Raw genomic sequence first — 27247 nt, forward strand, 5'->3', positions numbered from 1 at the left:
AATCAAATCCCCACACATCGAAAATCTCAACCTCAAGGATCTCGTTCTGTGGCATCTCATACCTCCTCGAAATAGTGTCGGTCCTCTGGCACGCATCACAAGCCATAATAAAAGCCTGTGCATCTTTGAACATAGTAGGCCAGTAAAAACCACATTGTGACAACTTAGCGTTTGTTTTAGACGGTCCATGGTGACCACCATAAGGTGAAGAATGACACCTACTGATAACACCTTGAACTTCCCATTCTGGAATACAACGCTTGTACAACCCTTCAGCAGTCTCACGAAACAAATAAGGGTCGTCCCAAAAGTAAAACCGGACATCATGTAGGAATTTCTTCTTCTGTTGATATGAAAGATCGGCCGGAAGAATTCTCCCCACAATGTAGTTAGCAAAATCTGCGAACCATGGTGACTGACTGGCAAGTGCAAGTAAATGATCATCCGGAAATGAATCATCAATCGGTGTAGATCCCTTACCATCGTCATACCTCAATCTAGACAAGTGATCTGCAACCACATTCTCAGCCCCTTTCTTGTCGCGGATCTCTAGATCAAACTCCTGTAGCAGTAGTATCCATCGAATAAGCCTAGGCTTGGCTTCCTTCTTAGAGAGCAGATACTTAAGGGCCGCATGGTCAGTATAGACTATCACCTTGGATCCAATCAGATAGGTGCGGAATTTATCCAAGGCATAGACTATAGCTAGAAGCTCCTTCTCAGTAGTAGCATAATTAACTTGAGCTTCATCTAAGGTCTTACTTGCATAATAGATGGCATGTAAAACCTTCTCCTTTCTCTGACCCAGAACTGCCCCAACTGCATAATCACTTGCATCACACATTATCTCAAACGGAAGATCCCATTCGGGAGAACGAATGATGGGAGCCGAAATCAGTGCCTGTTTAATCCTGTCAAAGGCTTCAAGACAAGCATCAGTAAACACAAACGGGGCATCCTTGAGGAGGAGCTGGGTAAGTGGTTTAACAATTTTAGAAAAATCCTTGATAAAGCGGCGATAAAACCCCGCATGACCAAGAAAACTTCTAACACCCTTCACATTAACTGGAGGGGGTAATTGTTCAATCACTTGGACCTTAGATCGATCCACCTTAATGCCCTTATCAGATATCAAATGTCCCAAAACCACCCCTTCAGTAACCATGAAATGACACTTTTCCCAGTTCAAGACTAAATTGCACTCTTCACATCTCTTCAAAACTTTAGTCAGATTTAGCAAGCAAGAATCAAAAGAAGTACCATAGACGCTAAAATCATCCATAAACACTTCCATGATAGACTCAATAAAATCAGAAAAGATACTCATCATGCAACGTTGGAAAGTAGCAGGTGCATTACACAGACCAAAAGGCATCCTACGATATGCAAAGGTACCATACGGACAGGTGAAGGTGGTCTTTTCCTGGTCGTCTGGATGTATGGGAATTTGAAAGAAACCAGAATAACCATCCAGATAACAGAAAAACTTGTGACAGGCTAGCCTTTCTAACATTTGATCAATGAAGGGAAGGGGAAAATGGTCCTTTTTAGTAGCAACATTAAGACGCCTATAATCAATGCACATGCGCCAACCTGTGACTACCCTAGTTGGTATCAACTCATTTTTTTCATTTCTCACCATAGTTGTCCCCCCTTTCTTAGGCACTACCTGAACAGGACTCACCCACTTAGAATCAGACACAGCATACACAATACCCGCATCAAGCAATTTCATAACTTTAGCTTTTACAACATCTTGCATGACAGGGTTCAAACGACGCTGGGGTTGGATGCATGGTTTATGATTTTCATCTAGATGTATTCTATGCATACAAAAGTCAGGGCTAATACCCTTTAAATCATCAATACTGTACCCAATGGCCTTTTTGTGCCTTTTCAACACAATAAGAAGTTGGGATAACTGGTCTGCATCAAGTGCAGTACTGACGATCACAGGGAAAAGTTGTTCATTATCTAAAAACGCATACTTAAGGTTAGCAGGAAGAGGCTTAAGTTCGGGTTTCTTTACCTCTTTAACAAAACAAACCGGCCGAACTAACCTCTTCAATTTGGTGCTCTCCGGCTCAGACTCTCCACCATTAAGAGCCAACTCCAGAGCATCCACTTCAGCACTCCAAAAACTGCTATCACCTGCAGAAGACTCACAACAAAGCACTGCCTCCAAAGGGTCTCTTTCGAGAACTTGGGAGACGTTATCACGAGTAATAAAATCAACTACATCTATGCGATAGCATTGTTCCTCCTCTAGCATGGGACTTTTTAAGGCACTATTCAGATTAAAAGTCACCTTATCATCCCCAACAGACAATGTCAATTTCCCACTTTTAACATCAATTACCGCCCCCGCCGTGTGAAGGAAGGGTCTACCTAAGATTATGGGAATTTGAGAATCCTCCTGCATGTCTAACACTACAAAGTCTACAGGTATATAGAATTTACCTACTCTAACAGGGACGTCCTCTAAAACACCTAAGGGGTATTTGACAGAACGGTCGGCCATTTGTAGAGTGATATTGGTAACCTTAAGCTCACCCATATTCAGTTTAGTACAGACAGACAAAGGCATGACAGACACACTAGCACCTAGATCACATAAAGCTTTATCAATAAACACGGTGCCAATGTTACATGGGATGGAAAAACTCCCGGGATCTTTAAGTTTAGGTGGAGACTTGTTTTACAAATAAGCACTACATTCCTCAGTGAAAGCTACAGTCTCTACCTCACAAAAAGCACGTTTCCTGGTCAAAATATCTTTCATGAATTTAGCATAAGCAGGAACCTGTAAAATTAATTCAGTAAAAGGAACCGTTACCTGCAAATTTTTGACCACTTCCAAGAATCTGCCAAACTGCTTGTCTAGCTTATTCTTGAGTTGTCGGTTTGGGAAGGGGAGTGCAATAGGTGGTACTTGAATATCCGCCCCCTTCTTAACCTCAGTTGTAGCCTCATTCTCATTGACTATCTTTTCAGCTTCCTTTCCATCCATAACTATCTTCGGGATTTCCTCACTGACTAGATCACTAGCAGACACCCCAGAATCAACCTCAACCGGCATAGAAGGACCATCATAATCCCTACCACTCCTCAATGTAATTGCATTAGCAGTCTCCCTATTTTCGGGCTGTGAAGGAAGTTGGCCTGGTGGCCTCCCTGCAATAGTAGTAGCCATCTGTGCCAACTGTGTATCAATGATCTTGTTGTGAGCAGTAAGCGCATCGATTTTTGCATCCTTTTCACTTAGAGATTTTTGCATTTGTAGCATCATGTTTCTCATCTCTACTAGCATAGGGTCGGGCTGTGTGGTTTGAGGTGGTGGTGGTGGAGGTGATGTGTGTTGTCTGGGGAACCCAGGTGGTCCACTAGACTGTTGGCTGTAATTGTTCCGTGGTTGGTAGGGTTGGTATGGTTGTTGTGGTGGATGTTGGACTTGGTGAGGGTTCTGGATATTGTTGCTCCTGTAGGATAGTAGAGGGTTATTTTTGTAGCCCTCATTGTAAGAGTTGGAGAATGGGTTATTTTGTTTGTAGGATTGAAATGCGTGACATTGTTCAACAGAGCTCCTACATTCCGGTGCATAATGACCAGACATTCCACAACTTTCACAAACAGTAGCAGGTTGGGCACTCATAGCAGCTACACTAGCAGGTTGGGCAGATTGAATATTGGCTGCTTGCATATTATCAAACTTATAGTGTAAAGCAGTCAATTGGGCAGTTAATTGTTAAATAGAATATAAATCATGCTTACCACCCCTATTAGATAGACCTCTAGGATTTCCATACTGGGAATTGTGAATGGCTATCTCCTCAATCACCTCCATAGCTCTAGGCACCTCAAGTTGCATGAACCTCCCACTGGCAGCTGAATCCAAAAAACATCTAGACTCATTGCCCAGACCATTATAAAACTGCTGAATCAAGAACCAATCTTCCAAACCATGGTGCGGGCACTCTCTTTGCAAATCCTTGAATCTCTCCCAGACCTCGAACAAACTCTCATCCGCTTGTTGTGAGATACCTAATATCTGACCCCTCGGACGAGCCGTTTTCTCAGGTGGAAAATATTTAACATAAAAAGCAAGAGCCAAGGATTCCCAATTATTGATTTTCAAAGCCGCCCGATTCAACCCATTATTCCACAGTTTAGCTTTCCCACTCAAAGAGAACGGGAAAAGTATCTCCATGGTCTGCTCCGGAGTCAATCCCTTTTGCTTGATGGTGGAACAATATTGGATAAAGGACTGAATGTGAAGATTTGGATCTTCACCTGGTTCCCCACCGTACTGGCGTCTCTCGATCATGTTAATCAATGCAGGCTCAATCTTGAAGGTCTCAGCTGCAATAGAAGGCATGATCGCCTTTGGTAGCACAGACAGACTTGGCTTAGAATAGTCTGTAAGCCGTGGGGTAGGTGGCAGTATCAGATTTTCGTCACCCATTTCTATCTCTGAAACTGTATATGTATCTGAAGGAAAAAGATCGCCAATATTATGATCAGAATCAGAGTAATTCCCACACTGTGCAATGAAAGTTCTTCGTCTACGAAAGGTTCTTTCGGGCTCAGGATCGAATGGAGTAAGATTACTAGTACCTACGGTCCTGGGCATAGACAAAGACTACAAAACAATGTGAGATCCGGTCTCAAGGAACGTGAGTTCCTTGATTAGTAACAAACAATAATCTAGGATAAGCAATCAACAACAGAAAATAAAACCGTTTCCCCGGCAACGGCGCCAAATTTTGACAGGCTAAAGTCGTATCACCTAATAAAAAATAACCTAAGGTCCACTAGCTAGCTAGCAAGGGAAGTCAGGATCGAATCCACAGGGAAACAGGCGTTCTTTCTACTATCAATTAATTAATCTAGACTATTGTGAACAAAAGTTGGTTGATGGTTTGTATGCTAAGACTACGAACGAATATTAAACAAGAATGAATCAATATATTAAGGAATCTAGGGTCTAGGTTCGCCAACAAATAATAATCCAGGACATTGAACAATCACGATAATCAACAAAGTAATTAATTAGATTAGTATGCTCTCTCAAGTCGATACTAATCATAGACTTAGAATTAACGGGCTCTCGCTACGTATTAACTCTAATTCTACCTATTGACACAAGCCTAAACATCAAATTGCATCTCTCGAATCTTAATTTGATATTGCATAGCTACCACATTTAAACCTGCGCAAATCTAATTGTATAGTGAAATAAACCAATCAATAGGAATCAATTACAATGCCAACATTCATAATTATTCAATCATCCCTTCATATTATTCATGGATCCCCAACCCTAGAAATTAAACTACTCAAGCATGTTGACAATAAACAAAGCAATAATAATAATTGAAAGCATTATTAAAGCAAGACCATGAATTGAAATAAGAAATAATACCTATTTGAAGAACAAAGGAAAGTGAAAGCTTGAATTTTTATTGAGAATTAAACTAAGTGTTTTTGCATAAACTAGAGAGAAAATTAGGCTAAGGGAAATAATACTAAGCTTCAATACTAGAAAATAAAGTGTTCTCTAAAAACAATTAAGGCTTGCTTATATAGTTTGCCCAAAATAAAGCCTAAAAAACGGAAAGAAAACTCGCGCATAAGTGCTGGGGGTTGGCGTCGCCCGATCGGGCGATCCACTCGATAGTCGGCCCGATCGGGCCAAAATCCGCCCGATCGGGCGGTTTGTGAACTCTCCACATAGCCTCCAGATTGACCGCCCGATCCGGATCGGGCGAGCTGCGCCCGATCGGACGCGCGTTGATGAATCCAGATTGCTTATAATTCCGCCCGATGGTTGCATTTCGCCCTCAGCTTCCAGGGCGATTTGCAATCTTCAATGTAGCTCGCCCATATCACTGAGTCTAACTCCCGGGGCTCAACCATAAGCACTCAAGGCTCCCAAAAGTCGACGATGGAGGTCCCGAACTTCTCGGACTCATATAGTGGCCTAGATCAATAATGAAACGGGTCTAAAACGACCAATTTCTCATAATCAAACCTGAAACTCAAGGCACACTCAATAACACACAGTAGTACTAGAAACGGCTCCTAAGAGCACGTTTGACACATAAAAGTACTAAGGGACGGGGGTAAAAATACTATATAAAACATGCATATCAACGATGCCCCAAATAATAGAAAATGGATCATTTAGATTATTGAATAACTTCCTTCAAACAAAAAGATGATTGTATAACTCTGTTTGAGTCTAATTTAATTTGTAACATTACAATATATCTTGTTTTGTATAAGAATTATTAACTCGTAAAAGTAATGACTACTATTAAGAAATGATTCAAATCATTTTTCTAATTATATTAACTTAATATAATTTTGAACGTATAAGAAACAACAAAAACAGTTGTGACATAGTTGTTTAAAATAATTTACGAAAATTATATACATACAAAATAAAAAATATTTGACAATTCATCCGAAAATTTTGCTACACATATATAACTTTCAAATACATTCTTCAAATCAACGTCTGTCGATCATTAATATATTGAACATTTTTGGATTATTAAATAAAATCTTTGATAATATCTTCATGCAATATATTAATACAGATACCAGGAATGACAAGTGTCACTTCCCGGTGAAAAAAAAATTCTACCAAATATGTATTATTATTCATTTATTTATTTCAATATTTTTCTGTGGAATTTTTTTAGTATATTTGATTAAAACTTTATTAATATTTTGAGAATTTGTCAAAATCTTTCGTATTTATACTACTTTATTTTCGAACAATATAATTCTTTGTCATTGAAATATTTTATTAAAAAAAATTGTCAAATTATAATTTTATAATAACCGTGGGTGCACGGGATCTAATCTAGTCATTAAAATATGCATGTTACTTAAAATCTGATATTTTATGACCATGATTATTCCAAACATGTCTTCTGAACACATTTTCAGTTTTGGTAAAAGACGGCATACATCTAAGCAATTTCTATGTAAATCAAAAGATGTATCGAACTACTACATAAGATTAATAATAATATCAGATAATATCTCACAACATACAGTTGTTTGATTGATTACTAAGACATAACAAATCGATTAATGTATTAATCTTTTGTAGGGAGGGTTCTAATCCAACCACAATTCATGAACCACAAATATATCATGTATGTATTAAGCTTATTTTAATACAAAAATTATTTATTGACTCGGAATTTTCACCAGGATATTTCATATAATTTGAAAATTAACTTTAATTAAAAATAAGTGAAATATGAAACTACATAAAATAATTTGGGATAAGTATTTTTAATTAAAATATTATTTTTGGATTTTCATACATGTATGTAAGATTGGCTTTGTTTTGTACTTCGTAAACTTTTTAATGTAACTTTGTAAATGATTTCATTTAACTTCGTAAATGGTTTAATGTAATTGAATGTTTTAATTGAATTATTTTGGAAAACCAGGTTTTAGGGTATAACTAGTAAGTGGCTCGGGCGATGCCCCGTAGTGTTGCATATAGTTTGATTTTTTTTTTTGTTTCAAATTTACTTATAAATTTATTTATATATAAAATTTGAGAATAATTTTAATTTCATTATATGCAGTTTAAGAATAAAATTGGTTAACGAACAATTGTTGAGCTAAATTTTGTGAGTAATTATTTTTATTTTTATAAAACTTTATTTTTTTACTACTTTACTTACAATTTATGTATAAATAAAAAAAATTAAATTACAATTGTATATTGAGTTACAAAGTCGAAATACATTTTAGAGGAGAAAAAACACATTTGATTGGCTAATAGAAAGCGCAACATTATTTTTTCCTATTTTTTTCTCTGTTAATTTCATGATTTTTTGTTTGATCTAAATAAATTTCTAAAATATATATAATTTGATTAGTAAAAGAATATAAATTAACAAAAAAAATTGTTATCATAAATTGATACTCAAATACTCCGTACATAAATTTGGGCCTTAAATTTTTATACATTCAAAAGAATGATTTTTCTCATTTTTAGTTGTTTTAGAGTCACAAGTTATATCGTGGGAGAGATGAATAATTCTTAGCATTAACATAGGTCATGGGGTTCAATGATGAGTAGCAACATTTTTTTTTTGTGAGGACACAATAAATAATCATGTGTGCGTATGACATGGCGTTACGATGTCATGTCACTAATCGTGATACATAAAGAGATGTCATGAATTGTTTTGGAGAATTAATAATATATATAGATTTGATGGTAAGAAAATAAATAAACTAGCTAGTAATGCGATGAGAAAAATGAGAGATAAGGAAATAATTACCCTCATTTTGGGTAATAATTATTCACCCCACACTAGAGTAACTATATATTACCCCAAAGTGAGGGTAATTATCCCCTACTCTTTCCATTATATCATCACTATATCATTTTTCTAAAAGCGCATCATTAGTACCTATCTCTCCCTATTGAGTTTATCTTCATTACACAAAAAAACACTTTCTCTCTCTAAATATTTTTCTCTCGCCTCTCTCTAGAAATACCCAAAACACAAACCCTAGATCTAGTTGCGCAGCTTCCGGCGGCCTGAGCTTCCTCTTCAACTCGGGTCGCCGGTGAGCCTCCTTATTAGTTTTTAGGTAGTTTCTCGTCGGCAAAGCAAGCAGTGTAGTTTTCCGGCGATTTTTGGATTAGGAGTCTAGTTTAAAGCTTGTTGTTTTCCGGATTTTAATACCAATTTTAGCTAAATCGTCGTCGTCTTGTAGTGTCGGATCACGCCGATCTTGGCGGTAAAGGTAAAGGTTTGGTTAGGGTTTTAGTTTTGGTATTAATTGTTAGTTTTCCGATGGGCCTTGTTCTGGCTCTGTTGGTTTTGTGGCTATTTTCATGGCTCTCTCTTTGATGTTTGTGTGGGGTTTAGTTTTGATGCTTAATTCTCTGTTTTTTCATGTTTTTGTGAGTTTGTTTTATAGGTTAGTAGTGGGTATCTTGCAATTCCTTCTTGAATCTGTTGGTTCATATATTTTCTTGTGGATATTGTTTTTGTGTGTTATGGTTGGTTGTCTAGTATGGGTGTGTCCGTACTTGAAGTTGCTTGAGACAGTATTCTTGGGTGCAGGCTCTTGGGATAGAGTGGCAAGGGAAAGAGGTGCCCTGGCCTTCTCCAAAATGTGGTGTATTCGTGTTGGAGAAGCTTTTGTCCTAGTTGTTCTAGTAATAGACTTAGGTGACCTTTTAGGGGTATTGTGTGGAAGGATGATGTTAAAGGAGGTCTAAATGTTTTAGGTCTTTTGTTAGTGATCCTCTTAAGTGATAGAGGGTGTGGTGGGAAGGTTTGGCTTTTGCGGAGATTGGGGGGTTTTCTGATTGGAGGTCATTGGGATCTTTAGTTCTTAGGTCCCATTTTAGGTTTGCGATGGGGGTTTCTCTCATTGCATTCAAAATTTTAAATTTGAGCGCTGCTCCCCAGTTTCTGGGGTTTCATAGTATGCTACCGAAGTTTGCCTTTTATTACACCTAATTAATACACTACCCTAAATTCAAGCATGCTCTAATAGCATTGAACCATTATAGACTAGTGCAAGTACCTTTGGCCCATCTGCCCAACAACAAATAGTCAACTAATGCATACTTTTCCTTCAGAATTGCACCAAAATTTGCATAAAGTTTTATGTTGATGTCATATCAATTAATTGCTTAGCATATAGAAAAGTAAATGTGATAGGATATAGTAGTTTTTTCATTGAATGAAAGAACCTTTAAGACTTTAACTTTGAGCCGTTAAAAAAAAGATGTAATAAAATATTACTCCAATAGGTTTATCCCATTAAAAAGGTGTGACCATTTAAATAGGGCAAACAATCGGAGTGCGCAAAATCAAGGCTCCATCAACAATGCTAAGTGCTAATGTTTAGGTCTACTTGAATTCAGATCAATTCTAGAATTATGACATCAACTCATCAGAATTTCAACTACTCTCAACAGATTTGTCATCCAAAACCTAGGTATAAGTATAATCAATGGTATTTGTTATTGTTTCAGCTAATTATCGACGAATTAGTAAAATATGCATCAAAATTAACGAAATTAACACGATAAGCATGCAAGTTAGGTGAGAAATCTGGAAAAAAAATGCGAGAAATTAAAGCAACAAACTAATTGATTAGGATCAATCAAACAAAAATGCAATACGTGATCTCTGGTGGCTTAGGCAATTACATCAAGCGGATAAAAAAATTGGAAAGAAAGCAGTGCAAATTCTGTAGAGAGGGATAGTAAACGTACCAATCAAATCGGTAGCGTAGAGACAAGAGAGAGTGTGTATGGAGATATTGGAGGAGAAACAAACAGAAACTAAAACCCCAGATATGATTTTCTGGGTAGACAAGAACTCAAGATGTTCACGAGGGTAATATAGTAAATGAAGTAATGTACAGGTGCAACAGTATTATTTTATTTTTATTCTATTTTTTACAGCCAACTAGCTTTTGAACCCGTTCAAAGAAAGCGCAGTTGTATAGTGGTTATTTAGTCAATCTTTTTAAGTTGTAATTTTATTGAGCTTGCGATTTTAGAGAGAATATATGATTTAAATAGAAGTAAAATTTGAAAGTCGAAACAATACATAAATTAAATCGTGTATTGATGTTGAGTGTTAATCAGGAATATGGAGTGGAAGATGTTGAATGAATGGATTGGTGAATTGATGTTGTATGAGGAAGATGAAGTGGGAGAAGCGGTTGGAGTTTATAATATATCAAACAACAAAGAAAACAGAAAATAAATAAAATTTACGAAGGAAAGAATGGATGACATGTGTCATCTAATCAAAGTAGTGACACGTATCATCTAATCAAATGTGATTTCGCTTTTTAAATGCTAGATATAGAAGTGTCATGTTTCCTTTCAACTTATTTTGTATGAATTTATAAGACTATTTAAATTTATTTAAACGAGTTAGAAAAAAAATACTAGTAACTTATGCACTCCTTGGCGTCAAATTATGCACTACGGAAATATGTCATGACTCATTAACTAATTCATGTCATGTCTCATACAGTCATACAGTATAAGTCATATTAGGAGGCCCCAATATATTACAACTAGCTTTTGAACCCGTTTAATGAACGGAAAATTATAAAGTGGTTGATAAACAATATTTTAAAGTGCTAATTTAATTTGTTGAGAGGTTGTGATTTTAGTGGGAATATATGATTTATTTAGCAAAAACTTTTGTGTGCCCCCGATCTACGGTATTTTACTGTACATCCAAATATAAAAGTAAACCAGATAAAAGGTATAAGTGACCTTATTCGAGGACTAAAGTTATCTTACTCTAGGATAAATGTGACCCTAACCATTGAAAAACACGACCCTAACAATAAACAATGAAGTGACCCTAATCAAAAGTGATATTCTTGTACAAGTTATAACTATGACCAATACAACACCCCAAATGAAAATATACATCAATACACAAATGTAATTTAGGTAGTAGGCTACGTGGAGCTTCACCCTACACCATGTACAATATTGTGCATTGCTCTAGCATTTGAGTTAATAGCCTTGCAAATAAGGTAACTTATAACTACAATAAAACAAAACTTCTAACATCAATAAAGGTAACTAAAAGAACATAACATTTGCGGATAACCTTCCTCTTTTAGGCCGCCACACAATATATTATCGTAGATCGGTTTTTCTGAAAAGTTTGTGTTTATTTAGGGCTGGAATTTAAAGTTGAAAAAACAAATAAATTAAATGGTGAATTGATGAGGAAGATGAAGTGGAAGAGGTGTTGAAACTGTGAAATACTCCGTATAACAAATAACAAAAGGTAAAAGAGGTAAAAAAATAATAAAAAAAAGGACAAATTAATGGATGAAATATGGTGATGATACATGTTATCTAATAATTTATGGTCTTTCTAGGTATAGACTATGTATAGATTCGATGTGGAATGTTAATCATAACAATTAGAAATATCGAATGATTCTTTTCCAAATATTAATTTATCGAATGAGAAAGAAAAGAATTATGTAAAATGTTGAATAAGGTATACTTGGATTAAGACCATCTATACTATTATTAAATCTCAATGGCATTTCATGTCATCTCGTCACATGTCGTCGTTATGACCTTATGTTCATAAGTTAGAACTTTAACCACTAATTCAATAATACAACTTATGATATTTAAGCAATCGAAAACATATAAATTATGTTTATTAATGCCCCGTATTAAAACTTTAATGTCAACCATAATTATACATTTTAATAATTTTCTTATGAAACTAAATTATACTTAATTTATTTATTTTCATTTACATTTTCATTTAGGTTCATTTATAATTACATTTTTTTAGCAGGCCAGTTCATGTAAGTTTACCTAGAGCAATTAAAAAGAGTATTAAACATAACAAAAGACTACTCCATTTTAAATTTAAATTTAGTTTACTAAGATGTTTAACCAAATTTTATGTTAATAAATTATGCACAAATATTTACTATGTTATACTTCCTCCATTTTTTAATAATTGCACCATCTTGGTTTTAGCACTATTCACATATTCTTATATAGTTATTTTTTTTTATTTATATTAAAAGAAAAATATATTCATGTGGGATCTTGTTAGATTCGTCTCGAAATATACTTTCAAATCATCAAATTTTTATAATTTTTTAAAATGTATAATGAGAGATATTAGTGGTTAAAATAGTGCATTGGCAAGCGTGAAATCAAAGATGGTGCAATTAAAAAAAATGGAGGAAGTATGTAAGTATTTAATATCAAACTATTGTAATTATTTTTATTTAACTCAAATTTTATCAAGATTAGTTCTCATACATATAGTCATCAGGGCATCGCCTGGGACAATAACTAGTTGTTAATCATGTGCAAAAAAATCACCATCCCTCTCTCTCTACGCACTTCTCACTCATCATTTTTCATTTTTCTCATTAGCAAAAAAAATCTCTCATCCTTCTCTTATCCATGAGCAAAAGAAAAACTCCTCACTCCTCTTTCTCTACCACTACTTCTATCTCTAATAACAACAATAATAATAATAAAAAAAAAAATGAGTACTTAAGTTTTTGGTACATATAGTTGTAAATAAGCAAATTAGAGAGAGAAATGGAAAAAAAATGTATTAAATTATACTTCCTCCGTATTTATTTAAGAGATACACTTGGTCGGGCACGCGTATTAAGAAAAAGAATTGAATGAAACAAAGTAATAAAACAAGTGGGGTTTAGTAGATATTTTAATAAGAAAAATAAGTGGGGACCATGTCATTTTAGAGAGTGGGGGTGAGGTTGGGGTGTAGATATATTATTTAATTAGATGGTGGGGTTGATAAGTTACTAAAAATGGCAAGTGTATCTCTTAAATAAATACGGCCGGAAAAGGTAAGTGTATCCCTTAAATAAATACGGAGGGAGTATCAAAATGGATTTCTATTTGTAGATCTTGAATTTTTATGAATGATGGTAAATTTATTATATTTTTTTATGAAACAGAAATATAAATAATTCCCGTTGAAAAATAATCGTTACATAATTTTTTATGTCATGTCACATGGCGGATTTAGATTTGGTGAATTTCCCCAATCCCAATCGAAAAAATCCCCACGCCAATGGGGTTTTGGGTTTTGCATTCCCCAAGTTCAAAATTTTCCCACCCATTAACACCAAAAATTTGGTTTTTCCCCTCATTTCTCCCCAAGTGCAAAAAAAACACACACCATTAACAATGCTCTAAGAATAATGCATTAAAGAGTAATGAGAGTTAACCTTCCAAAAATATATGAATGCAAATGAGGATATTAAGGAGTAATATAAAAGAACTAGTTAGTACCCCGGACGATGCCCCAAATAATAGAAAATGGATCATTTAGATTATTGAATAACTTCCTTCAAACAAAAAGATGATTGTATAACTCGGTTTGAGTCTAATTTAATTTGTAATATTACAATATATCTTGTTTCGTATAAGGATTATTAACTCGTAAAAGTAATGACTACTATTAAGAAATGATTCAAATCATTTTTCTAATTATATTAACTTAATATAATTTTGAACGTATAAGAAACAACAAAAACAGTTGTGACATAGTTGTTTAAAATAATTTACGAAAATTATATACATACAAAATAAAAAATATTTGACAATTCATCCGAAAATTTTGCTACACATATATAACTTTCAAATACATTCTTCAAATCAACGTCTGTCGATCATTAATATATTGAACATTTTTGGATTATTAAATAAAATCTTTGATAATATCTTCATGCAATATATTAATACAGATACCAGGAATGACAAGTGTCACTTCCCGGTGAAAAAAAATTCTACCAAATTTGTATTATTATTCATTTATTTATTTCAATATTTTTCTGTGGAAATTTTTTAGTACATTTGATTAAAACTTTATTAATATTTTGAGAATTTGTCAAAATCTTTCGTATTTATACTACTTTATTTTCGAACAATATAATTCTTTATTATTGAAACATTTTATTAAAAAAAATTGTCAAATTATAATTTTATAATAACTGTGGGTGCACGGGATCTAATCTAGTCATTAAAATATACATGTTACTTAAAATCTGATATTTTATGACCATGATTATTCCAAACATGTCTTCTGAACACATTTTCAGTTTTGGTAAAAGACGGCATACATCTAAGCAATTTCTATGGAAATCAGAAGATGTATCGAACTGCTACATAAGATTAATAATCATATCAGATAATATCTCACAACATACAGTTGTTTGATTGATTACTAAGACATAACAAATCGATTAATGTATTAATCTTTTGTAGGGAGGGTTCTAATCCAACCACAATTCATGAACCACAAATATATCATGTATGTATTAAGCTTATTTTAATAAAAAACTATTTATTTACTCGGAATTTTCACCAGGATATTTCATATAATTTGAAAATTAACTTTAATTAAAAATAAGTGAAATATGAAACTACATAAAATAATTTGGGATAAGTATTTTTAATTAAAATATTATTTTTGGATTTTCATACATGTATGTAAGATTGGCTTTGTTTTGTACTTCGTAAACTTTTTTTATGTAACTTCGTAAATGATTTAATTTAACTTCGTAAATGGTTTAATGTAATTGAATGTTTTAATTGAATTATTTTGGAAAACCAGGTTTTAGGGTATAACTAGTTAGTTGCTCGGGCGATGCCCCGTAGTGTTGCATATAGTTTGATTTTTTTTTTTCAAATTTACTTATAAATTTATTTATATATAAAATTTGAGAATAATTTTAATTTCATTATATGCAGTTTAAGAATAAAATTGGTTAACGAACAATTGTTGAGCTAAATTTTGTGAGTAATTATTTTTATTTTTATAAAATTTTATTTTTTGTACTACTTTACTTACAATTTATGTATAAATAAAATAAATAAATTACAATTGTATATTGAGTTACAAAGTCGAAATACATTTTAGAGGAGAAAAAACACATTTGATTGGCTAATAGAAAGCGCAACATTATTTTTTCCTATTTTTTTCTCTGTTAATTTCATGATTTTTTGTTTGATCTAAATAAATTTCTAAAAATATATATAATTTGATTAGTAAAAGAATATAAATTAACAAAAAAAATTGTTATCATAAATTGATACTCAAATACTCCGTACATAAATTTGGGCATTAATTTTTATACATTCAAAAGAATGATTTTTCTCATTTTTAGTTGTTTTAGAGTCACAAGTTATATCGTGGGAGATATGAATAATTCTTAGCATTAACATAGGTCATGGGGTTCAATGATAAGTAGCAACATTTTTTTTTGTGAGGACACAATAAATAATCATGTGTGCGTATGACATGGCGTTACGATGTCATGTCACTTGCCAAGTAATCGTGACACATAAAGAGATGTCATGAATTAATAATATATATAGATTTGATGGTAATAAAAGAAATAAACTAGCTAGTAATGCGATGAGGAAAGTGAGAGATAAGAAAATAATTACCCTCATTTTGAGTAATAATTATTCACCCCACACTAGAATAACTATATATTACCCCAAAGTGAGGGTAATTATCCCCTACTCTTTCCATTATATCATCACTATATCATTTTTCTAAAAGCGCATCATTAGTACCTATCTCTCCCTATTGAGTTTATCTTCATTACATAAAAAAACACTTTCTCTCTCTAAATATTTTTCTCTCGCCTCTCTCTAGAAATACCCAAAACACAAACCCTAGATCTAGTTGCGCAGCTTCCGGCGGCCTGAGCTTCCTCTTCAACTCGGGTCGCCGGTGAGCCTCCTTATTAGTTTTTAGGTAGTTTCTCGTCGGCAAAGCAAGCAGTCTGGATTTCGATCGGTTTTTTAGGGTTTCAATTTTTGGGTGGTTGAAGGTAAGGCGGTCGATTTCCTCTGTAGTTCTTTCACCGGTAAAGGTAAAGATCGGGGTAAGGGTTTCTAATTTGGATTAGGAGACTAATTTAAGGGTGTTAATTTTCGGATCTTTTGATACCAATCCTAGCAAAATCGTCGCCGTCTTGTAGTGTCGGATCTCGCCGATCTTGGCGGTAAAGGTAAAGGTTTTGGTTAGGACTTCAGTTTTTGGTATTAACTGGGTGTTTTCCGACGATTTTTGGATTAGGAGTCTAGTTTAAGGCTTGTTGATTTCCGGATTTTAATACCAATTTTAGCTAAATCGCCGTCGTCTTGTAGTGTCGGATCACGCCGATCTTGGCGGTAAAGATAAAGGTTTGGTTAGGGTTTTAGTTTTGGTATTAATTGTTAGTTTTCCGATGGGCCTTGTTCTGGCTCTGTTGGTTTTGTGGCTATTTTCATGGCTCTCTCTTTGATGTTTTTGTGGGGTTTAGTTTTGATGCTTAATTCTCTGTTTTTTCATGTTTTTGTGACTTTGTTTTATAGGTTAGTAGTGGGTATCTTGCAATTCCTTCTTGAATCTGTTGGTTCATATATTTTCTTGTGGATGTTGTTTTTGTGTGTTATGTTTGGTTGTCTAGTATATATGGGTGTGTCTGTACTTGAAGTTGCTTGAGGCAGTATTCTTGGGTGCAGGCTCTTGGGATAGAGTGGCAAGGGAAAGAGGTGCCCTGCCCTTCTCCAAAATGTGGTGTATTCGTGTTGGAGAAGCTTTTGTCCTAGTTGTTCTAGTAGTCGACTTAGGTGACCTTTTAGGGGGTATTGTGTGGAAGGATGATGTTAAAGGAGGTCTAAATGTTTTAGGTCTTCTATTAGTGATCCTCTTAAGTGATAGAGGGTGTGGTGGGAAGGTTTGGCTTTTGCGGAGATTGGGGGGTTTTCTGATTGGAGGTCATTGGGATCTTTAGTTCTTAGGTCCCATTTTAGGTTTGCGATGGGGGTTTATCTCATTGCATTCAAAATTTTAAATTTGAGCGCTGCTCCCCAGTTTCTGGGGTTTCATAGTATGCTACCGAAGTCTTGTTGCTTCCCTTGTAAAGGGAGTTTTCGTGTCCCCTTTCTCCGTGTCGTTACTTTCCTTTCTTGTGTTATATCCTTCATGCTCCATAGGTTATCGTGGGATCATCTCTTGGGTTTTCACCCAAGTTCCTCCAGCAGAAAAATGAAAAAGACAAGAAATATGTGTATTGCAGGGTCAGCCTCGCAAGGCTCAAAGCGACGGTGCCTGTTAAATTGGTCCAACATTCAAGTAGTTGCAAGAAGAATAGTTGTAGTTCGTTTTGTAATGTATGTAATGGGGTCTATAAAGACCTACTACTTTAGTTTGTAGTTTGTAAACTTTTTATTTTATGCAAATTTATCCTATGTCAAAAAAATAAAATAAAATTATCTTTGTTTTATTTAGTTTGCCTTTTATTACACCTAATTAATACACTACCCTAAATTCAAGCATGCTCTAATAGCATTGAACCATTATAGACTAGTGCAAGTATCTTTGGCCCATCTGCCCAACAACAAATAGTCAACTAATGCATACTTTTCCTTCAGAATTGCACCAAAATTTGCATAAAGTTTTATGTTGATATCATATCAATTAATTGCTTAGCATATAGAAAAGTAAATGTGATAGGATATAGTTTTTTCATTGAATGAAAGAACGTTTAAGACTTTAACTTTGAGCCGTTAAAAAAAAGATGTAATAAAATATTACTCCAATAGGTTTATCCCATTAAAAAGGTGTGACCATTTAAATAGGGCAAACAATCGGAGATCTCAAAGCATGCATATTCTATTACTTAGCATACAAATACCTAAGAGGTGTTTTGTCTTTCTCTCTCAACAAGCTAACTTAACATTCTTGTGTGCAAGTAGCAACTAAAATTCGAGCTTTTAATTAGGTCCAATAAATTTAATACGTATCTTAGTATCAATCCTAAACAAGTCCAATAAGTGCTTGTCAAGTTCAATTTGTTCCGATAAAGTCTAATAAACTTAGATAAGTTTAGTAGATTTTGAGTAAAGAAAACACACCCTTACCGTTACGGCTGTCAAACCGATTATGTCGTATCACATTAAACAAGTTGAATGCTCTTAACCTAAACTAATCCCATTATAAAACGAGTTAAAATCCTTTATCCATATTCAAAGCCTAACCGATTTACTTCGAGTCTGTTCTTAGTTCGTATTTCGTATCAGGTTATCTTATCTTATCATGTCATCCTACCCAGTCAGTTAAACCTTTTAACAGAAAAATAAAGAGTAAAGTAGCGTGACTCACGTGCGTGTGGGACATTCAATTGGTCAAATATTTTTGGCATTTTGCCAATTACCATCTCTAAGATCTAAACCCACCTCTCTCTCTCTCTTCTCCTCTCCTCTTCACATTTTCCCTGGTGCAAACTCTCATCTCCAGATCCAACTTCGACAAGTCATCTTCCTCCTTCAATGCACAAACACTTTTGACTTTTCCCATTTTATCCACATTTCATCATTTCCACCCCCACCAATCACAATCACTCATCCTTTTCTCTCTCCTCCTTCGAACTCTCCGTCATTACTCATTATATAAACAACCCCTCATTCAATCCAAAATGTCTAATCATTTCAAACCTCTCTTACATTCACTATGAAATCCGATCAATCTCTCCGTAACAGAAAACGATCCCTTAAAGGAAACGGAAACGGTAACAGTTACGGTAACGGTGTTCAGTATACTAACGGAATGACGGCGACGATGAAGGGGAAGAAAGGGGGGTTGCAAGGGTGGTTAGATACGGCGTCGTTTATGAAATGGGGATTTGATGATTTGATCGGAGTGTTAAAGTACCACCCATTGCCTTGCTTTTTCGTGGTGGCGTTGCTTTTCTTTATGGGGGTTGAGTATACTTTACGCATGATTCCCAGTGATTCTCCACCGTTGGATGTCGGCTTTGTTGCCACGCGCTGGCTTAATCGTGTTTTTTCTTCTAGCCCCACCTTGAACACTCTCTGTGCGGCCCTTAACACGGTATAAAGTACACCTCCCCCCTCTTTCTCTCTCCTCATTTCAGAGTAATTAAGCTTATGCATTATGAAATTGTTAAATTAATACGTAAGTTTTTATATTACTAATGCTACAGTGTATTTTCCATTATACATTGAAGTTGTATATTGATCAATATGATCATCGGATTATAATGAGCTAGAAATAGTCTCGAGTGGATCTTGGTACACCCCAGATGTATAATAGACATTCTTGTTGCATGTAAAAGTGAATTTGGTTTTTTTTTTTTTGTAGTCCTATTAACAAATTGTAGATGGATTATTTTTTGGGGTAATTGTAAAAGTAATGCCACTTAGTTATTGTGGACTTGTGGTGAGTGCATTGATGAACAATGATTGATATTGTTGATGATAATAAAGTAAGGAGATTTTTGTTTTTGGAATTAGGAAAACGGGACATATTTTGACCTGAGTAACTCAAAATGCAGGGATTTTTTGGGGAAAAAACATCAATTTTCTTGCCTAAACACACTATTTAGAGGATATACATATGTTATGTGTTTGTTTTCGACAAGAGGATGGAATGTAGGTAGGAAAATGGAGTTAAGTTTTAATATTGATCAAGGGGGTTGGGATTAGGTTTCAGGTGAATGCATAATATACATTAACTCAAAGTTTGGATGGTTTGTAATTGTACGGCATTCTCTGGCAAAATCTTCATTTAATTACCATAATTCCGATGAATCCTCACTCCATCTTTTGCTAATTTTACAGTAGTTTGTTTGATGATGATAGTTGACTAATTAATTTTGATAATGATAGTTGTTTGTGGGGATGCAAACAACATACATATTGTGGGTGTTCCTGGTGGAAGGAAGAGTGAGACCTGGACTTGCTGCCTTGTTTATGTTCACTTGTAGAGGAATTCTCGGTTACTCCACTCAACTGCCGTTGCCCCAGGTATATATCTTGTCAAACACTTCATGTGCCGAGTTTTCCTTAATTATTTCGATGAACATAATTTTGTTGTCGAACTTATTGTGATTACGCATTTCCTAGTTTAAATATTTTGTTATGTTGAAATGATTATCGCTCCTATAGTCTTGTTATTAGTCAGGTGAAATTTTGAAGGCATGTTAAAACTGAAGTTTAAAACCCATTTGCACTCATTTTGCTAAACTCTCAATAATTTTCCTTTTAGCATGGAGAAAAGAATGAAATTTTATCAAAGAATTGAAATTAGAGAAAATAAACTGAAATTGCTGAAATTAGGCATTTCCTACTTTAAATATTTTGTTATGTTGGAATGATTATCACTCGTATAGTCTTGTTAGTCCGGTGAAATCATATAGGCATGTTAAAACTGAAGTTTAAAACCCATTTGCACTCATTTTGCTAAACTCCCTTTGTCCCTCAATAATTTTCCTTTTAGCATGGAGAAAAGAATGAAATATGAATCAAAGAATTGAAATTAGAGAAAATAAACTGAAATTGCTGTAATTAGGCATTTCCTAGTTTAAATATTTTGTTATGTTGAAATGATTATCACCCGTATAGTCTTGTTAGTCCGGTGAAATCATGTAGGCAAGTTAAAACTGAAGTTTAAAACCCATTTGAACTCATTCTGATAAACTCCCTCATTAATTTTCCTTTTTAGCATGGAGAAAAGAATGAAATATGAATCAAAGAATTGAAATTAGAGAAACTAATCTGAAATTGCTGGAATTGTCAGAGAATAATTGGTTGATATAACGGATAGCATCAATGTGGGGCAAAAACAGATTACGAAATAAAGCTTTGCGATTATTCTCTGGCCATAATTTTCAAGTTGTCATTCTAGCTGTTTACAGCGGCTGCTAACTCACTCTTTAAAGGCCGCTATTCTAGTTGTAGTATTGGCTAACCCCCTCTTTAAAAGCCTCTCCTTTTGGCTATTGGTATTTGGTAGCATTTATTTGGTACCTTCCTCTTTTATGTGCCCCACATTTTTGGTAGTTTTCTGTTGTTTAGTAGTGATACCTCTACTTATGGAAGGCGATATTACAATTTACAGGCCATATGGTTCATTGAATTTTATCCATTGTACTTTCCTGTATTTATTATCATACTAGGAATATGAAAGAAATTGCAAAAAATTCATGTGGTTAGTAATCTTTCAACTTCAGATTCCTATTGTTCTTGATGTTTGGTGGGGAGATCAATTTTACCCTAGCTGGCCATATTGGGACCGTAATGTTTTAGTTTTTTTTGTATCGTTTGTTCTATCTTTTCTGGATGGAGGAGGGTAATGTACAAAATAGATCAACATGACCTACAATAGGGAAGATGTTAAGTATCCAGTTGCAGTGTTTTTTAGTTCTTTTGTGCAGTGTTGTTCTTTGTCATAACCATACAACTTTCGTTTCCCATACCAACTTATGGAGAAGAATTTATTGCTTCCGGGCCTTCAACAGCTCCACGTTCTCGACTTCTCGTTCACTCATAATAGAGCCATAGACTCATAACATCCAAGAAAACAAGAGTGATAATACTTCCATTTCATACAGATCTTTACGGTTATTATTTGCACAAATATTAAGATAAAAATGGGAAAAAAGTTGGTTGAATATAATAAAATATGGATAAAATAAAAGAAATGTGTAAAAAGCAGTGGGTGTTAGAAAAAAATTAATAAGGTGAGAGAAAGTGTGGAAATGTGTAAATATTGTGGGGTAAGAAGGGTAAAGTAGTAAATTTTCATGTCCAAAAATAGAATAAAACAAAGTGTGAAGAATATTATGGAACGGACTAAACGGAAAGTGTAAAGATCATTTTGAAACTGAGGTAATATGCTATAGGCATTTTTGTATGTTGAAATTTAGCCATGCTGAATTGCTGATGATGCAACTTCTTGGCATATTACATGCTAGTTGATTAAATTACTGATCTATCATTTCCAAGGATGTTCCCTTCCCAAAAATATTACTCCATAGTTGTGTTCATAGTGGATTGAACATTTGATTTATTGGCCTTTCATTACCAGGACTTTGTGGGTTCAGGAGCAGATTTCCCGGTCGGCAACGTGTCATTCTTTCTGTTCTATTCAGGGCACGTTGCGAGCGCTGTGATTGCTTCAATCGACATGAGGCGCATGCAAAGGACGGGGTTTGCATGGACATTCGATTTTCTTAATGTATTACAAGTGGTTAGACTGCTCGGAACAAGAGGTCACTACACAATCGATCTAGCTGTTGGTGTAGGAGCTGGCATCTTATTCGACTCTCTTTCTGGAAAGTATGTTGAAAGCAGGAAAATTTCAATGGTAACTTCCCCAATTGCGGGAATTTACTCTCCATTAAGGTAGACTTATGTTGAGTTTAACAGAGATGTATGCATGGAATTGTAAACATGTAAGATCAAATCTAGGTGTACATGATTGTGTGATGTCTAATTTTAGAGTGCTCTTTCATCATCTTTTTGACTCAAAAACTTTTGAATCATTCTTTATTTGTTCATGATATATTGACATGTAACTGAAACTTCAACCATTGTTTCATTTTAGTGCTCAGTTCTGCAAGTCTTCTGTTGCTAATCTAGGAGAAGATTTGAAAGAGACTTTCATGAAACATGTTAATTGAATGAATGCGGTTGAAGCATCATTAGTACTAGACCTGTCAAAAATCGACATGACCCCAATAACCGACTTGAAATACTGGGTGACTTGTAACCCGATTTTATCTAAACACGAACAACCCGAAAAATAATAGGTTAAGAACTCGACTGAACCCATTTTTGACCCGATCAATTGAAAATTATTGTGTTTATATTAATAAATGAGATTATGAGAAATTTTAAGCATAATAAACCCGTTGTTACTATTGTTTGGTGTAATAAGATTTTGATTTGAATTATAAACCATTTTATGGTTGAATTTGACTAAATATAAATTTGTGTATAAAAATATGCGTTATGTATAAAAATTTGTTAATTTTGCGCACATTTTGTATGTTTTTATTTATATTCTTTTATATTTGTTAATTTTGCCGAATTATGTCAATATTTTGTACATTGAAATATTTCATGGATCATCATTAATTTGTACATATTTTGTATATTTGTTGCACAAATTAATAATAATATAATACACATTTTAAAATCTTTTTAAACCGTTGGTTCGACCCAAAAATTAAGGGATCTTGAACAATCATTTGTAAACTCGAAGTCAAAAGTGACCGACCTGAACCGAAAGTACTATTTTTTAATAACCTGACTCGACCGACCCATTTAACAGGTCTAATCATTACAATAAGTCAATCAAACATGTTAGTAGTATACTAGTATCAAGTTTCGATACTACTTCTTGTATCTTGATATTTCTAACAGGATTTTAAATACGATGAGAATAGACATATATTTTTCACACAGCTTGATAACTTGATTCGTCAAATGATGTCCTAACCATACTCTTCCAATCCGAAGAGCATCATTTTACAGTAAATATTTTGTTTCTATAACTCTGCTATGATATTTACAGTATATGAGGCATTGCACTCAAAATCATTGATCCTCAGTGTCTGAATATGGGGGACACGACCCATCATCTACCGTTGCGAGTGGGTCAAACATCGGCGAACTTGGATCTACACATCCAGGTACGAAGTCCAAATTACAGCGATCACCCTTCATGAAAAATACAAGTTAGTAATTAGCTGAAGTTAGAACATGCTTTTATTATAAAATCAAAGTTTTAACTTCACACTAATCATCATTACTTACCCCTTCCACAGTTAGATTAGCAATGATGGCACACCGTGTGATGACAATATCTGTATCTGGAAAGATTGCCCTGTCACAAGCACCCTCTTTGCTCAACTCTTCTGTAAGACCCTGTGTTTTTATACATTTCAACAAACCAATTAGAAATGTTTCATAGGTTTAGTGTTTAAAGATAAATGCACTAGTTATTGACACATTTTGTTGAACACTATCGGCATCATAGACCTGATCAACATGAGCCCGGCTTACTCGCCGGTTTTGGTAGAATTCTAGGCCCGATTTCAATTTTAAAAAATTTAACGGGTTTTGGACAATGTAAAAACTACACTTTTAGTTATAAATTTGACCCAACATAAAAATGGCCCGAAAACCCGACATTTTAGTCCCGAAATAGCGAGGTTGGGTACCAAAAACCGGCTCGAATCTTGGCCCGGCCCGGCATGCGGGCTGATTTTTACGTATCGGTCCGGCCCAAACCGCCTTTTGATCAGGTCTACGGCATCATCATGCCTAATGCTGACCATGATAAAATCTTTTGTGTTCTTTTTTTATTTGTTCATGACATGTACTTAAACTTCAACCATTTCTTTATTTTAGTGCTATGTTCTGATGATTAACTGCAGCAAAAGAGAGCCTTATTATGCTTACATCATTAAAGAAACTGATTGGTTTGTTTTGAAAGGCCTTCGGAATTTGAAACTGTAGTCTGTAAGGACCGTCCCATTCAGAACCGTTGGTGAAAGAGAAAATCAAGTTCATAGCTGAAACATCAAACAATGTTATATTAGCAAGAAATATCCAAACGTTACACAAAGGAAGGTGAAGTGGTGAAACAAAACACGAACCATGCTTAGGGATGCATATTTGAATACTAAAGATCGGAGGATCAACTTTGCCTCTTGATTTTTTAAGCATCGCTCTTGGCTCACCACCACACATAATTGGCTGATTGAATCCACCTGTAGACTCAAATCATTAAGATGTTGTTTGGTTGACATACAAAAACATGAGAAGTTAGAATTCCCAGGAATTGCAAAATATGTGAGTTGTTTGGTTGACAAAATTTTGGTTAAACGGGGGAAGTGAAACTTCCTGGGAAATTCAATTTCCTACAAAATGGAGGAATTTGCTTACCTAGTCCCCCTAGGTAAGTAGAAATTCCCATGAAAAGTCATTTCCCACATTATCAACCAAACAAGTTTGGAAATTCCCATGAATTTAGTTAAGGAACTCATTTCCTATGAATTTATATTTTTATGGGAAATTCTACTTCCTATGTGAACCAAACGACACCTAACATTACAGACTGATAAGTGGGAAGTTATGATTGAAAATGCACAAAACATCTTAGAGGGAAAAAGAAGTACCATTAAAAGCAATTCCAAACTCTTCATTAGGTTCAATATTGGTGGCAGTTGGATTGTAAAAAATCCTGAGTTTTTCTCCCTATCAGTTAATCAACTGCATTTGTCAGGCGAAATTCCATTCGCATAGTTAAAATTTACTAACAATGATTTAAGGGTGATGAATAAATATACCGCGGTTGGAGGAAGGCCGTTCATAGTTTTCCAAAACACTGGTGCTAGTCCGAGCTCAAACTCAGCCCATTTAGGTAGCACAAACCTACACAGATAGAGAGACAGTGGAAACAAATAAATACATCAGATTGTTGATGTGAGTCACATTTAGGCTCCATTTGGTAGGACGTGAAACGTTTTCATGGAAAACGATTTTCCCCTTTTTCAATCATTTTACGTTTCTGGAAAATCATTTTACAATGAAAACGTTTTATACTAGACCAAACGAAACCTTAAAAAATACATGCCATGCCACAAACTTGTAACTTCATCAGAATTTTGTATTATGAAATCTCCCAAAATAAATGTGTACAATAAAATTATTAATACATACTCCTTCATCTCCTCCTTTGGACTTGTTGCAACAGCTGCAGTAGCTCTAACTTGCCGATCTTTGATGCTAATAACTCTGTTTTTTGTTAAAGGATTTTCGCGCAGTGGACTGCCAATCAAATTACTACCTGCAGTTTATGATCAGGATTATGTTTTTAGCATTTGAAGATGTGATATACTCCCTCCATACTTATTTAAGGGATACACTTACCTTTTCTGGCCGTATTTATTTAAGAGATACATTTGCCATTTTTAGTAACTTATCAACCCCACCATCTAATTAAATAATACATCTAATTTACCTTATGACCCACCATCTACTTGCCAAGTGTATATCTTGAAAAAATACGGAGAGAGTACTAATGTCTCATACTATCATCATATGTAGAGTTGCAAGTTTGGTTCAGAAACTATTTCCCTTTAACTAATTTAGACCTGATCAAACTATGGGCCGGGTCGGGTCATGCCTCGGAAGATCTTCCCATTAGGTCGGGCCTGGCCAAATTCCGCGACAATTTTTCTGGCCAAAACCCACCATTTTTGGGCCGGGTCAAATTCATAACTAAAATTGCAACTTTGAGTTGCCCAAAACCGATCCAAAACATTTTAAAATCGGGTCGGGCCTGACAAACTGGCATAAAATTCTGCCCAAAACGCGCTATTTTCAGGCCGCATCAGGCTTATGATGATCAGGTCTAAACTAATTACAGGATTAGCTTGTAACAACTATGCCAAATCATGTATAAATAACAATTATGCATAAAAATGCAAAGGGATAACTTTGTTTATAATAGAGAATTACCTAATAGCAAACTGTTGGGGCTTCCGTTACTAGCAGGAACACGCTGCTTTGGACCTGCAAAAATTGCTGTTGCTGCTGTTGCTGCCATTGATATCAATGATTGGGAGTTTTGGCTGAAATTAACTAACTTTGTTTAATGTTTATGACTTCAGTTTATCAATTTGGCAAGAGATATAAAAGGGTGGTATTAGGAAACACGAAATTTGTAAACTTTTGGATAAGAGAATGAGAAAGAACCACACAAAAGTTGGCAAAAAAATATCTGTTCTGATGACAAACATGCAGACAAAGAAGTCAATGTATAAATTGTTAAATGTGGACAATGTAAACAAAAAAATCTACCTAAAAAATAAA

General features: G+C 34.6%; 2 protein-coding genes, 1 long non-coding RNA gene and 1 pseudogene across 3 annotated transcripts; 2 read left to right on the forward strand and 2 right to left on the reverse strand.

Annotated features, from left to right (window-relative positions):
- Window positions 1-3956: 3956 nt before the first annotated feature.
- On the forward strand, window positions 3957-4056 carry LOC130460223 (uncharacterized; annotated as a pseudogene).
- A 1383-nt stretch (window positions 4057-5439) lies between these two features.
- LOC130472237 (uncharacterized) lies at window positions 5440-10408 on the reverse strand. Its single transcript, XR_008932268.1, has 2 exons — window positions 10280-10408; window positions 5440-6031 (listed from the first exon to the last, which is right to left on the reverse strand). It is a non-coding gene; the product is annotated as an uncharacterized lncRNA (long non-coding RNA).
- An 8372-nt stretch (window positions 10409-18780) lies between these two features.
- LOC110784288 (phosphatidylcholine:diacylglycerol cholinephosphotransferase 1) lies at window positions 18781-22982 on the forward strand. Its single transcript, XM_021988731.2, has 3 exons — window positions 18781-19451; window positions 20249-20386; window positions 22449-22982. The coding sequence occupies exons 1-3, from the start codon at window positions 19071-19073 to the stop codon at window positions 22767-22769; spliced, it is 840 nt and encodes a 279-aa protein (XP_021844423.1). The 5' UTR covers window positions 18781-19070; the 3' UTR covers window positions 22770-22982.
- An 808-nt stretch (window positions 22983-23790) lies between these two features.
- Window positions 23791-27187, reverse strand: LOC110784287 (protein POST-ILLUMINATION CHLOROPHYLL FLUORESCENCE INCREASE, chloroplastic). Its single transcript, XM_021988730.2, has 8 exons — window positions 26894-27187; window positions 26093-26219; window positions 25720-25804; window positions 25549-25627; window positions 25027-25140; window positions 24830-24942; window positions 24182-24292; window positions 23791-24085 (listed from the first exon to the last, which is right to left on the reverse strand). Exons 1-8 carry the CDS (start codon window positions 26979-26981, stop codon window positions 23963-23965), a joined length of 840 nt encoding a protein of 279 aa, XP_021844422.1. The 5' UTR covers window positions 26982-27187; the 3' UTR covers window positions 23791-23962.
- Between the last annotated feature and the right edge of the window lie 60 nt (window positions 27188-27247).

The sequence above is a fragment of the Spinacia oleracea genome, chromosome 4 (genome assembly GCF_020520425.1).
Source record: "Spinacia oleracea cultivar Varoflay chromosome 4, BTI_SOV_V1, whole genome shotgun sequence".
Taxonomy (NCBI): domain Eukaryota; kingdom Viridiplantae; phylum Streptophyta; class Magnoliopsida; order Caryophyllales; family Amaranthaceae; genus Spinacia; species Spinacia oleracea.